The sequence below is a fragment of the Triplophysa dalaica genome, chromosome 8 (assembly GCF_015846415.1).
Source record: "Triplophysa dalaica isolate WHDGS20190420 chromosome 8, ASM1584641v1, whole genome shotgun sequence".
In the NCBI taxonomy this organism is placed as follows: Eukaryota; Metazoa; Chordata; class Actinopteri; order Cypriniformes; family Nemacheilidae; genus Triplophysa; species Triplophysa dalaica.
Window position 1 is genome coordinate 11,488,210 of NC_079549.1, and position 14,689 is coordinate 11,502,898.

Sequence of the window (14,689 nt, forward strand, 5' to 3'; positions counted from 1 at the left end):
CCTTGAAAAGTCATTTCTAAACCACCTAAAATGTGACCGGTCTTAATTTTTTTTATTCCGGCTTCAAAAAACTTTACATTTTACACGCATCTACGAACATTCATAGACAAAATTATGCTGAAAGGATGTTTTACTACATTTATCCACTTATTCAAATAATATTATTACCTGTAAATCGAGAGTTAATGCATATTTCCAATACATTACACACCGTATGTTGTCATTAATAGTTGTGGAAAACGGAAAGAAGCACTGAATAAAACTTTTTAAAGACTGGTATTAAAGAGATAATTTTGCTGACTAGCCAACGAAGAGGCTTAATATTTGCTATTACTATTGTAATTAAATGTGAAGACTTTACTATCAACAGTTTAGCACCTGATTTTTTAAACAACGTGTGCATGTTGATATAATCGCTTTTCTATATGGTATGGTGTGTTTTGTTCACTGAGCTGTTCAGCATTTAGATCAATGACATGAGACAGATTCATTGCAGAAGTGTGGTGTGCTTTATTAGCTACTGATTCAAGGTAAACATCTTCCTCTAACCCCACACCTACAGAATCAAAGAAACAAAACACACATGCAAATGGCGGCCAGTCTTCAGTAAGGGAGGGAGGAGGCTTGGTTTTCAATTCATATCGTTTCACTTGGGAAGATTTGCTGGTGTCTCTTCAACATTTGCAAGTTTAATGTCTTTTTTCATGTGGCAAACTCTGTGCATCTGTCTCTTCAGTCATAAAATACTGAATCGTTTAACTTATTCAGACGAAGTGAATCGTGAGCCCATCTCTTGTACAAAAGTTTCAATTCTGCAACTTTTCAAGGATCTTGAATGTAGTGTCATTTGTAATATACAAAAATAATGGGCTCCAGTTATTTAACTGTTATTCCAGAACAAAAAAGATAAAAACAATTGTCTGTGACTTAAATAGGTACGTTTAGTTTTGTTAGTTTCACATGCCACAACCACAATAGATTTCGTGACATGGGCACAAACGAAATGTCATACAGTAACAAGGACAAACATAACGGAAGCGTAACTCCATTGACTAACATTTACTATACATAAAACAAGCCTGTGTGAGTGTCTTAAGCCCGGTGGATATCAAACTCGCTCAACTGCACGGGGAGTTTGAGATGGTATATGTTGGATTTAAATGGCTTCAACATAGTTGGCAGGCAGCATGCCGGTCTTTCCGGTACGCTGCACGGTGCCATACATCCAACCCTCATCGATGGACTGCACGTTAACGATGACATCACCATCTTTGAAGGACACCTCATCACTGTCAACAGCGGCATAGTCGTACATGGCACGGACAGTTTTCTATTTAGAGTACAGTGAAGAATTGAAACCATCATTAATATCTATTAACCATTTAAGGATTGAAATTTACCATAAAAAAACTTTTAGAAAGAACAGTTACTATTCTAAAAAGCATCTCTCAGGACTTACTCCAGTGGTTGAGGGATGTGAGGGTACAGATGAAACAGTGGTCTGCTGGGTTGCCACAGAGGAGGACCTCTGTTGAACCTCAATAGTCTTTGCTTGCTGGAAGCCTTTGTGAGAAAATATTTCAAATATTTATTTAATTCATTCTCTCAATGTTTTCATTTTGCCGTCTTAAAATCATTTTTAGGGAATAATTTTCCAGTAAAGCAATTTTACATTTTCTAGTGACAAATATTAATTATTAAAAATAATGTAATGTAGACAGTGTATTAATGATAAAAATAATGCATCGTGCTACCTTAATAATTTAATATTAAAGTTGGCATGAAACCAACGTTGCGATGAATACAAATTATGACCTTCACAGATAAATCATTTATAATAAACACTGCAATATTCCAAAAAATTGAAATGTCATTTTGGGTTTCAGAGTGACTTTAAACATCCAAGCCTCAATCTAAACTACAGAATTAAATATGTTACATGTGCAACAAATTATGTTGCCCTATATTAGTGTTTTTTTTGTAGAAAGGCAATTGGGTAATATAAACTATATTTCAGATTTGACTTGTTTATAGCTTGACAGAAATTGTACTTCCCTGGAAAACGTTATATTGTTAAAATAGTTGAGATATTTCGCCACCCTAAAATAATCTGACACCAGATTATCACAATCCAATAAAACCTAAAACACTCAAGCAATTTCAATTCATACCGAAAGAGGAAACTCCAAAGCCATTGCTGTACAGGGACGTGTGGTGGTCTACATTCTCAGACACCTCTGACTTCTCATCGCCCACCCCACTCATTGCACTGGTGGAGCGAGAGTGCTCCTTACTGCGACGCTGGGCTTGAACTGAACCAGAAAAGATATCAACATTACATGAGCACCACCTTCATTCCACAATGAAGATAAATGTATATCCACAGCTAACTAGTACTAATACAGTGACCTCATACGAATCATTTACCTGACATCATGTGAAGACTCCTGGACTGGATATTGTCCTCAGCAGGGTCATAGTCAAAGACGGAGCCGGGGTTTGTGCGCCACACACGCAGGTCTGAGGTAAGAAACCAGTATGTCATAAATGCAAGAACACGCCCTGTATAAACGGCCCCGTCTGTGTACAGGTACCAATATGTATCAGCTCACCAGTGGTGGTCTCCTGATCATGCTCCTCTGCACGTCTTCTCTCCATCTCCACAACACGTCTCTGGATACCGCGGTAGCTGATGTCACTGAAGTCCTGGGTGTTTTTCTTCACACGCTCAGTTATGGGATCAGAGATGGTGGGAGTAAAGCTTCCTTTACTCTTCTCAAAGTCTTCGTGGTATTTGACCTGTCAGGCACAGCAGACAGTAAAACATGAGGCGGGGTCCACAAAGCAAACTATGTCACTGAACAATATAGAGCATGGGACATCAGTAAAACCTATACACCAACCCATAACAATTTCTTGCATTATATTTATATCACCTTTTTACCACAGTTGAGATAGTCAAGTTGTATTTTATTCGGTTTGGACTAGGTTTGGCTTCTCTTAGCCATTTAAATGAATGTTACATTCAAAACCAAAACATTTAAAAATCGTTACAGGGTTGACCATAATATCACATTAGCAAAAGGTACAGTTCAGGCCAAAAGTGATGTTCAACACTGGTTAATAGTTCAAATTCTATTCAAATAAAAAATTAAAACTTTGTATTCATTTTGCATTGAGGGTTTGGAGTATTAAGTGTAGCTCAGCTTGGCAAACACAACACATGAGCAAGTTTATAAACACAGCTCTGAAAATGACAACAACATTACTATTTATTTACATATGAATAAATAAATAAATTAAATACACAAGAGGATCAACAAATATTAACAATAGATGAAATTCCATTAAATCGAACTTTCTCAAATTCCCTTATATGCTTTATTTTGCACTTTTTCCAAATCATTTTGTGTAATAAATACCATAAAGTTGAGTGTTTTGTTCATGTTGTACTATACACATAATATTTTGATGGTTTAATAAAATCTGAGGGGGCATTTAAAGGAAATATTGTACTCAAATGCAACTACCGGATATCACTTTTGGCTACTATTATGTATCAACTTACTCCAGAAATGATGCGCTGGGTCTCTTTCACACGTCTCATCTCAGGGGTGTCAAGCACAAAGGCAGCTTTGCCTTGAACCTGCTTACGGAAGCTGTCAGAATACAGCACCTAAACAAAAGAAAGCATATCACACACATACATGATAAACCATACGGATATATATGTTGGATTATGCTCATGTGTCATATTCCTGCGGAAGACAGGGGTAGAAGGTCAGGACGTTAGACAGGACATGAACACGACATGAATCAACACAGGGTTGGGTGTTATTGGGATTTCAGACAGATGAATTAGATGGTTCCTCAGAAGGCAGGATTAAGTGTCTCCCGTTTGGGGCGTCAGGAGTGATGACCATTTACAGCTTTATGAAATGGACTAAATTCATCAGTTAATATTATTAAGAACCTAAGTGAAATGAGGATGTCAGTTAGAGAGGTTATGGTTACACGTGGCGCACACACACTCAAGGACGTGAGCCCTGCGGCTGCCAGTACCGAGCTAATATGCATTTGGTTCCGTTTCACCCTCTCCATCTCTGGAGTGAAAACCACAGGTGTTCCCTTTGCAGACGAGTCCTTGTACAAAACCTGTGGTGGAAAAGAACAGCGCCCCCAGAGGCCAGTCAGACACATAGCACTATGACATACATTTTGAAGAACACAACACAAGTCACACAGCACACCGTGACAAGAGCTTATATCCCAGAGGTTTGGAAAGACAAACCTGAAGGAAAATAAATTTGGGATACAATAGCTCGTCTGGCGTTAGGTATTTTCAGAAAAAAGAATGTAAAAGGTCTTGTTACTTGTATTGGATTAAGAGTTTGTAGTGTTGAATAATTCCACACGTTTAAATTCACAGCAGAGAGGGAACATAACTTATATAGAAGTGGGATATGGTGTGGTAAATCACATTAGATGAAAATCTATGCAATAAGGTTTTAGCTTTATAAGTGTCCTTTGATTTGCCTCAAGGATGGCATAGTAAGAGACTGAATGAAGGGGAAAAGATGATGAAGCAGAGTTAATGGGGAATGGAGGCACTCTCTTGTAAATCCTGCGGAGAGTCCACTACCGAGCTGATGTGCTTCTGATTCTCTTTGACCCGCTTCACCTCGGGGAGGTCCGAAATGGCTGTGCCTTGACCCAGCGAATTCTTGTATTTTATCTACCCAAGAGTTCATGCCGACAGATAAAACACACACAATACATGAACCAAAACAGCCACAGAACGAAGTACGCACACAGATACAAAACTAAAAAAAATACAAAAAACAAAAACTATATTATAAATAAATAAAAGAATTATAAAAGAATAAAACAAAAATCATCAGCAAATTGTAAATAAATAAATAAATACATTTAATACACATTTAATAACATTTATGCTTTGGTCCCTGAATATGAAATGAAAAATCAAAGAATTGATTTTTAATAAGAATTATACAACAGTTGGCCAAGTGAAATTGAGTGTGATTTTGCCCGAATCAGGATTTTCTTTAAATTCAGAGTAATTATTTCTTTCACACGGAATGCGACATGGAAAACCTGAAGTGGAGCCGGAGCGGAGTGATAACATCAGGAAAAAAGACTCTAGCTTCACTCACATACATTCTGTGCAATGCTTTGCCGCACACATTTGAAACCATTTTGCTTTAGAAGAAAAAATATATTGTGAAATAAATTATTTTGACAAAATGATGTCTAGTATTAAGTTACTCAACATTAGCCTTAGTTTGTAGAACTGTTGTATAAACGCAATTTCACACTTGCAATCGTGCTGTTGTGGTAATAACAGAATGGTGCTCATTACTTGGGGCCATTCTGATATTTAGTACAACAGCACTCCTGCTCAGGTAATATTGCCTAAAAAGTCAACACAAGGATTTCGTCGAATGAGCTACATGAATTTTACATCTACTGTTGATGAATTTGTTGTGGTTATGTCTTACGGGATGTCTAGTATTAATAAATGCTACAAGGGGGCTAAAAGGATGATGAAAGGAGGAGAGGGACATGTTTATGTTTGGGATAGAAGATCACACCGCAGTGTACCGTGCTAATATTTTGCTGATTGCGTTTAACTCTCTCCATCTCAGGGGTCTCTGGTATAGCTGTTCCTCCTCCCAAATCTCCCTTGTATTGGATCTTTAAACATGTAGAGGCAATGGTGCAAAAAAGTTATAAAAATCAAAGTAAAATTGAATCATATAAAAATGGAAAATATCTTAAAATATTAGTTTAAAAAAAATCCGGTTTAAAAAATTAAAGCACCCACAAAAAATCAAAACAAGACATTTCATCTAACAAGAAAAAATATGATAAAATAATTTGGTTATTTGTTGTGTGAGATATTAATGAAAAATACTATATCTATAAAAAAAAGTGGACAGAATGTGTGATTTATCAGGAGAAGTTTTTTAGATAAAGGAATTGAGAAAGGGGCAAAATGAGAATTTTAAGATCAATGAAGGATGAACTGGTTAGGCAGTCTTCTTTAGAGTCAGAAAACACACTACCGAGCTGATGTTCTTCTGAGTATCCCGTACACGCTTCACCTCAGGAAGGTCGGCTATAGATATGCCTTGACTTAGTGAATTCCTGTATTTAATCTAACACATAAATCATACATAAATAAGTAGAAAATAATGAAAAGTAAGAGGTAAGCACAACAACTTGGACAAAAAAGAAAATTGCAACACAAACACAAAAAAGAGAAGAGATGTAAAAAGATGAATGAATGGATATGAAAGCTACAGTAGTCCTGGGACCAGTGTTGATGAATAAATGTATGGATCATGATATTGTGAGTTAAATAACGTACATTTTGTTTTATTTTAGAAGAGTTAACAGTTTAACCTGATATTAGATGGAGTGAATTAAAATGAATGAAATTTATTTGTATAAAATTAAATGAATTAAATTGAATATTTTTTTTTAATCAGAGTTCATATTAAAAGGAGGCATTATTTGGGAATTTTGGGACACAGGATGGGTCACACCGCAGTGTACCGTGCTAATAGCCTCCTGATTGCGTTTGACTCTCTCCATCTCAGGGGTTCCTGAAATTGCAGTTCCTTGACCCAAATCTTCCTTGTAGTGGATCTTTGGGATTGTACAAGCATAAGGATAAATGAACATGTTTTTTCATCTGTTGGGTGGGACGTTTCATGGTACACTCTCGCAACATGAACAGACAAAACATTTGAAAACAACACAACACAAAACATCAAACAGACGTAACATTTTAGAAAACACATGGATATATGGTACAGGATGGATATAAAGCATTGACACCTGTCAGATGTAAATATTATAATATATTGCATTGGTTAGAGCTATTTTTTTTAGAAAGAATGGTGAACTTGGTTACAGTTAGTTTCTACTTTGCTAGTTTAAAATTAATAGCTACTCTAAGATCTGTTTTAAGGATTAAGATCTGTTTAGGAAATCCGTTTTTAGACTAAAATAAAGGAGTGCGTGTCAAGGATTATTAAATTGTGGGGTTGCAGCGTAAAAAAAAAGAAAAATGGGGGGTAAAGCAAAAAATAAGAATGAAAAGAGGCAAAAAAGTTTTTGGTTAGAATGTAGGGTAAATGTAGTCATTAAGCAGTAGGTACCGAGCTGAAATTCTTTGTATTTTCTTTAACACGAAGCATTTCAGGGGTGTCCTTAACCGCTGAAACCTTGCCCTTACTGTGTTTATGGTCAAGCTGGTACTGAAGCTAAAAAGAAGAAAGCACAAGTGCAGTTAAAAATTATGTAAAAACGCAACAAGAGAAAATAACGCAACCAAAAATATTTGAATTCATTCAAGAGAACTGAACTATTGAGATCCATACAGCAAAGTATTTTGTATCATAGAATCTTGCTATTTTTGATCTCTTCTTTCTATTTTAATTTTTTCTTGCAAGACAAACCTGACGTACATGAAAGACAAAGACCAAACGCAGTAAAAAGTGTGTCAACCACAAAAAAAAAACATAAAACATAATTTTGACCAATTCAGAACCTTTGGAGAAACACTTACGGTACTGAAGTTCTTCTGGTTCTCTCGCACTCTCTGCATCTCAGGAGTGTCCGCAACATGCACATAATGAGACATAGACTTCTCAGCCTCCTCTTTGTACTTTTTCTGTAAGTGAAATGCAAAAAGATGGATTACTCAAAATAATAAAAAAACAGAACAGTTTTAAGTCATGTCATTTCTTAAAGAATAATGCCCAATCGAAAAGTGTAAAGTCATGTTTTTTATAGGCAGATTGATGAGAACAAGTTGAGCATGCCTCATACCTGGCTGACCATGTTCCTGATCTGCTGAGCGTGAAGGATGTCAGGGGTGTCAAGCACTGTGGTGTATGTGGATCTGTCATGCTCCGCATTCTGCTTGTACTTGGTCTAAAAACATATGAACTTTAGCAACTGGTGGATTTTGAAATGCTGGTAGTTGAGGGAATCACATGTGAAATGGTCTGTGAGGTAATCTCTATACCTGACTGAGGATATCAGTGGCATTTCTTGCCCTTAAGAAGTCTGGGGTGTCAGTAGCCAAAGCCAACATTCCTTTTCCCCTGATCTCTTGCTCCATTGATTTCTTGTACTCTCTCTGCAAAAATCGGGCAAACATGAACATACACTCGTGGCTACAAATTTACACAGCGTCCAAACCAGACATAAAACAGATAAGCACTAAAGACTTTAAAGGAACAGTTCACCCCAAATGATCATTTACTCACTCTCAAGATTTTCAAATCTGTATAAATGTCTTTGTTCTGGTGAACACAGAGAAAGATATTTGCAAGAATGCCTGGAAGCAAAGAGTTCTTGGCCACCATTGACTACCATAGTAGGAAAAATTCTTTACTGTTTTCTTTACTACATTCTTCAAAAGATCTTATTTTGTGTTTGACAGAATAGAGATTTGTTTTAGGTAGTATGTCCTACAATGGTAGTCAATGGTGGCCAAGAACTGTTGGGTTACAAGCATTCTTGCAAATATCTTTCTCTGTGTTCATCAGAACAAAGAAATGTATACAGCTTTGGAACAAGTTGTGGGCAAGTAAATAATGCATCTGAATTGAATAACGTTGAGATGTTATTCTTTGTAGGCTACAAACACAATAATAACACAAAAAATAATTAGTGAACTGTTAAGGAAGAAAAATTAGAGCATATAACCATCAAATTGTGGAGAAAAAACTATATTATGACAGCTGGGAGTCAATTTAGAATTGAAGGACAAAATGGCATTTAGTGGGAGTGTCAGCAAGATGAAAGGACTTGCTGCACCAAATTGGAAAATGGCGCAACACTGGGAACGTCCATGAGAAGGATTAGTGATGTCATTAGCAGGAGGCCAATAGACTTGAACTGGTTAATGCATTGAGGAGGAGGTGGAGTTGTGAGGATTACAGGGTGAAACTTCAGGTCAGATTGTGCCACCCTACCTCGCTCAGGATCTGAGTAGCATGCTTTGCTCTCAGTAACTCAGGAGTTTCCTCCAGCACTGTGAGCCCTTTACCCTTAACCCCTTCCTCAAGATCCTTCCTGTATTCTTTCTACAAGGCGGAGAAGAACAGAAATACTGCATACACATACACATACACTACACATACAGGCAAATGCGGTATGGTTCAAAGTCACCAGGATTTGCTCTGTGATGCTTTAAGCATCAACCACTTCAGTTTTGTGTCCTAAGCAAAATCATTGGTGAATTTGAGAAGCAACCCGGCTAAACAAACAATATTCCGAAGAAATGACACCCGCACACTAAACAAAGATTTATGTTCATTCTACATCAGCATTTACATGATCTAAAAGCCAAACCAACAGGTTATGTTAAATATAAAATGTTAATTCACATGCATGCTTAGGTAAGTTTAAGTACAGTGGGTTTGAAGGATATTTGACCATAATACAGTAGATTTGACAAAGCCGATGAACAACACACCATCACACACAGATGTTGAGATTGTATTACAGCAGGATGATGGCATGCATACTAACCATAACCTACTGTGACCGTAAACGTCAAAGACACTCATGTAAGGATTATGTTCGTGGTCTTAGTATTATTACCGGAATGGGTGGAGGAGAGTATAAAGACCGCATGTTACCTCGCTAGCAATTTTCGTGGCGTGTCTGACATGTATCATGGCAGGGGTGACCTCCAACCCAGAGAGGTTCTTGCCTTTCATTGACTCCTCAAAGTCCCTCTTATACTCTTTCTATTCGCCATGAATACAGGAAAGTGAAAGATACATGAAGCTTTAGGAATATCAGTCTAGCGTCAGCAAGTTACCAGGGTATCACTGTTTCCTCAGTCGGAGAGCATAACATTCATAGATGACAATGTTTTGGACATCTCAAAGTTTACACCCATATGAAGGTGTTTTACAGTGAGACTATGAAAGCAATCATAACAACAGAGTGAAAAAACACAAGACAAACATAAATGCATACCATAAATCCAGGCCCAGGATATAATTGTGCCTTCCTTAATACTTACCAGTGTTTATTATATGTATCCAGATTGAATAGACAATATTAATGTCATTTAGCAATGCATTCACACAGCACTGTAAAAAATGTTTTGATACGTATTTTAAAAACTTTATGTGGTACTAACCAAAAATAAACTAGGTTGAAAGGTTTCAAATAGGTAGCAATTACACTTTTTACAGTGTGGGTTACAAAGAAGCAAAAGCATACACATGACCATTTGTTTGGCATCGATGTGGTTAAATAGACCGAGATTCAACATGGCAGCAGTATTTACCTGACTCTGTAAATGTTGAGCCTCCTTGGCAGTCACATAAGTAGGGGTCTCAAAGTCCAGCATGGCTTTGCCTCTTTCCCTCTCGTATTTCTCCTTATACTTCACCTATAGTTCCAAAAAAACAGAAGCGAAGATAAACAAAAACATGCCTTCAACACTGAACTGATACACTTTATAAAGTAGTTGACTCACGAATGCTTATTTAATACTTAGAATACTGAAACAGACCACAGCTTTGGTCACACATTGTTTGGTAGAGACATGTACATGTTACAACATAAGAAATAATTGTACATAAGGGCCGGTTTCACAGATAAGGCTTAGCTTAAGCCAGGACTATGCCTAGTTAAATTAGGATATAAAGTCAATTTTGTTTTTAAATGCCCTAAAATAAAACATTACTAGTGTGCATCTTGAGACAAAACAATGGCACTGACATATTTAATGATAATTCAGGGCAAGCTATTTTTAATTAAGACAGCTCAAATATTCATTTAGGTCTGGGTCTAGACTTAAGCCTTGTCTGTGGAACAAGTTCATTGCAGTCTCAATTTCTTTATGATTAGTTTCTTTATCTGTTCTTAAGTCTCAGAAAATATGTCTATTTTAATGAAAAAGTGACTCGCAAAGGGCCTTTATAACTGTTAAACACTGCAAAGATAAATAACATACATTGTTAAACAGTCTGTGTGAAGTCTTTTCGAGACACAGTAACCCTAACTAATAAAAATGCAAACAATGAATACGGTTTTTAAATCTTTCCCATGAAAGCTTTAAGTGGATTAAACAGGTCTGACATGTTAAGTTTTCACATTCTTCTCGCTAAAAGGTAAGCAGGGGTGTGAGCTGGATGGGCTGAGGAACATTTCAGAAGTGAATGTGGACTTACGTGACTCTGCAGCTCTGAGGCCTCTTTGTGGTGAAGCTGCTCAGGTGTGTCGGATATCATATGGTAGTGACCCCTACTTTCCTCAAACTTCTTCTTGTACTGGTACTAAAGAGGAACGCCCAATAATGCAGCTCAATACAATATGCAAATCCAATGCATCTCGTGACATCTCTCCCACGTTAAAATGATGAAAAATATCCAAAAAACAACCAAAAGTGAAAAAGTGGGTAGAGAACAAAAAAGAAGATGCAACTGATGGCATTTAAATAATGAAATGGACCACAAAATATCTTGAAATATATATCTTTTTTATCTTAAAATGTATTTGCATACATACATACAAAATAGAATACTTTTTAACTAAAATCAACTGTTTGCCAAGATATCTAACATGTAGGACTACTAAGTCCCACAATGTGTTGGGACCTGACAAAGCCAACATGATAATTTTTTGGTAGTTTTTTATCCTAAACCCAATAAACTGAATGCACTGACATGTCTGACCTTCCAATAATGATTTATGCCTATTTTCTGTCATCATTTATCATTCCTCATGTCATTCAAAACCTGTATAAGACTTTCTATTCTGAAACACAAAAGAAGATATTTCAGTGGTTTATGTCCATATAAATTGATTTCAATGGGGCCTAATGTTGTTTGGTTACCAACATTCTTCACAATATCATCTTTTGAGCTCTGCAGAAAGTCATACAGGTTTGGAATGAGAAAAATATTTGGAGGGTGAAATATCCCTCACTTCAACTATAACTTACTGCTCTACTCTGTGTCTAAAACCACATACAAACCTTGTGTATCTCTTTAAAGCAGTATGTATTTAATCCTCACAAGGAATCAAATTTAACATTTATATGGACTAGCTCAGGTGTTAAAATTGCAAGAGACCTGAAAAATCTCCAAAAGCTGTTATAAACTTTAAGATACGGCTTTGTCAGGCCAACATTGAAAATGTATCTTGATGAACTTTCCTGTTGTTGTGCACATGCACAACACAAAAAATTAGGGAAAAGCATCCAGGGAAAATAGGTTAAAAAGCCTTATAGGTGTTAAAGACATAGAAAAAAAGGAAAAAAGCACTCAGAGATGAGATGTTAGAGTGCCCGGAGCATGAGAATGAACTTGGAGCTTGTTATAATCTGAAGCTAGTAGTAGTAAGATGTAGGAAGATGAGGGTCACTACCAAATGATAGCCTGGAATGATGAGTAAATCAATTAAATGAATGTTTGCTGTAAGGATGATGGATGGATCTTGTCATATTACATGAAAACAACATGATTGATTGTTATGGTGTGTGAGGTAAAGCTGTGCTGATAAGATGGAAATGAAGCCGGCTGCAGAACTCTTACATCACTGGACAGCTTGCTTGTGCTCAGGTTGTGCTGCATGGACAGGGACTCGGCCATGTCCGTAACAGGTTTGTGAATCTTCTTCAGGTCTCCCTTGTATTTCACCTGCATGAAGGAATAAACACACCATAACATATAAACACTGTCTAGCAAAAATATTGTTTCTTAAAAATGATTTAAGCACCTCGCTTGCAAGCTCATTGGCATCCTTCAGAGTCTGATAAATCTTGCTGTTCTTCAGGTCATACTGTGGTCTCTTTCCTTTCATCTCCTGGGCAAACTTCTCCTTGTACTTCACCTTTTGAGAGAGGTCAATGACATGATGTTAGTTGCTGTTTGCAGCATGTTCTCAAGGTTGTAGGAGACATGATGCTCACAAACGCATATAGAAGGAATGACAGATTGATTTAATTCATGCATATATCGGTGGAAAGAGACAGAAGTGTAAAAGAAAAGGACCTCGACTGAAAACTGTCTTGTCACTTCAGTTGGGTATAATACATTATGACACAATTGACAATTTGTTTCTCTATATGGTCACGTTCACATTGTACTAGCCCCAAATGGGAAGACCGAAACAAAGATCAGAGCACTTAAAGCAACACATAAACATATACTGTTCATTGCATTAATTGGAATAAAAGCTTTTCCCAGACATTCTGAACAAGCTTTAGATCTGTGAAAGAAACAGTCGTGGGACATCAAGCAGTCACATGTGGAGTGTGGAGACCAAATTCATATCAATATCACTTTTATCTTCACTGGGATAAATGAGCAGCAGCATAAATTATTCTGCATTGATTATACAGTGTGATTGATGGGTAATATTGTTGTGTATTGAATCTGCACACTCCTCAGTACCATTGCAAGTGAAAGGAATGCTACATAAAATGTGACAACCATTCTGATCTTGAAGTAAAGAGTTCATATCAAAGCAATTGAGATAAATACTGTATGTCAAAAAATATGTTTTTCATGCCAGGCAAAAAATCAACTGGTTGCAAATATCCCTGTGCGTTGCTATAAGCCTATGCTTGGCAGCATGGCAAAAGCATTCTTGACAAATACAAAAAAAATTACAAATACAAGACTAAAAACATGCGTTGGAATGTCAAACGGGTGGCAAAAAGGCACTTTGAAATCATTGCAGGACCTATGGTACCTCAAAAAAGACCTTAAATTGAATGCCACTGGATTAAGCAAGTTCAGTCAAAGAAAACACAAAGAGACATAAAACAGACAGAGAAGTGCAACCAATAGCCCCCAGGGCCAGGGACCCTTCTTACATCACTACTCAGGGCACCGATTTTCTTAAGATGGCGCATCTGGGGAGTGTCATAGGAGGCAGCACCATGTAGGGATGGCTTGTCCTCCACCTAAAAAGCGCAGTGAGATGGCAGGGTAACATCAATAAGGATGGGACAGAACAGGGGAAATTAATGAATGAATGGATTACAGAGACAAGCCATGGAGAAATGAATTGGGAGCAGAAAGCAGGGTTGGCAGAGACACCCAGGGATCACATCACAATGATGTTGTTAATGCTGATGAAGCGCTGCTGAGGCATTTTAATATACAGCTACTATCAAGTGCTAAATAAGGACATGCATCTGCCATGACGGTGGTGAAAAGAGTCTCACTGGATTGTTAAAATGAACTCAAACTAACCCTGTGTTCCTTTTACTGTTAAGATTTGAATATGAAAATGAAAAGGAGTCTGCAATAAGTCAATGAACAGGATCCCTAAAAAGAGTTTTTAGAGGTTGCACAAGGTATTACCTGGCTGGTCAGTTTGGACACCTCAGTGGCAAGAGCAATGTCAGGTCGGCCGATGAGTGTTCCACCACGACTGGCCTCTTGCCGAGCCTTGTCACGGTAACCCACCTAACAACGACAACATGGATGTTCATTTACGTTGACGATTAACACTTGTTTCAACCTTAAAGTGATAGTTCACCCAAAAATAAAAATTCTGTCATCATTAACTGACTGTCTTGTTATTTCAAACCTGTATGACTCTTCCGCAAAACACAAAGGTAGATATTTTGAAGAAAGTTGGTAACCCAACAGCACTGGCACCCATTCACTTC

At 37.2% G+C, this 14,689-nt stretch overlaps 1 protein-coding gene across 13 annotated transcripts in view; it reads right to left on the reverse strand.

Moving 5' to 3' along the window:
* Positions 1 to 492: 492 nt before the first annotated feature.
* neb (nebulin) overlaps positions 493 to 14,689 on the reverse strand; it is a 51,708-nt gene continuing 37,511 nt past the window's right edge. For 3 of the 13 annotated variants that reach the window (XM_056754402.1, XM_056754400.1, XM_056754401.1), the window contains 22 exons: positions 14,379 to 14,483; positions 12,784 to 12,897; positions 12,600 to 12,704; positions 11,235 to 11,339; positions 10,346 to 10,450; positions 9,684 to 9,794; positions 9,015 to 9,125; positions 8,060 to 8,173; positions 7,861 to 7,965; positions 7,598 to 7,702; positions 7,188 to 7,292; positions 6,580 to 6,672; positions 6,087 to 6,179; positions 5,623 to 5,715; positions 4,643 to 4,735; positions 4,063 to 4,155; positions 3,569 to 3,676; positions 2,613 to 2,799; positions 2,428 to 2,520; positions 2,172 to 2,312; positions 1,460 to 1,563; positions 493 to 1,330 (listed from right to left, as the gene is read on the reverse strand). In XM_056754402.1, the coding sequence (XP_056610380.1) occupies positions 1,157 to 1,330; positions 1,460 to 1,563; positions 2,172 to 2,312; positions 2,428 to 2,520; positions 2,613 to 2,799; positions 3,569 to 3,676; positions 4,063 to 4,155; positions 4,643 to 4,735; positions 5,623 to 5,715; positions 6,087 to 6,179; positions 6,580 to 6,672; positions 7,188 to 7,292; positions 7,598 to 7,702; positions 7,861 to 7,965; positions 8,060 to 8,173; positions 9,015 to 9,125; positions 9,684 to 9,794; positions 10,346 to 10,450; positions 11,235 to 11,339; positions 12,600 to 12,704; positions 12,784 to 12,897; positions 14,379 to 14,483 (2,457 nt within the window). In that variant the 3' untranslated portion in view covers positions 493 to 1,156. The remainder of the gene's footprint in view (positions 1,331 to 1,459; positions 1,564 to 2,171; positions 2,313 to 2,427; positions 2,521 to 2,612; positions 2,800 to 3,568; positions 3,677 to 4,062; positions 4,156 to 4,642; positions 4,736 to 5,622; positions 5,716 to 6,086; positions 6,180 to 6,579; positions 6,673 to 7,187; positions 7,293 to 7,597; positions 7,703 to 7,860; positions 7,966 to 8,059; positions 8,174 to 9,014; positions 9,126 to 9,683; positions 9,795 to 10,345; positions 10,451 to 11,234; positions 11,340 to 12,599; positions 12,705 to 12,783; positions 12,898 to 14,378; positions 14,484 to 14,689) is intronic. The other 10 variants (XM_056754404.1, XM_056754406.1, XM_056754403.1 and 7 more) reach the window with 10 other exon arrangements.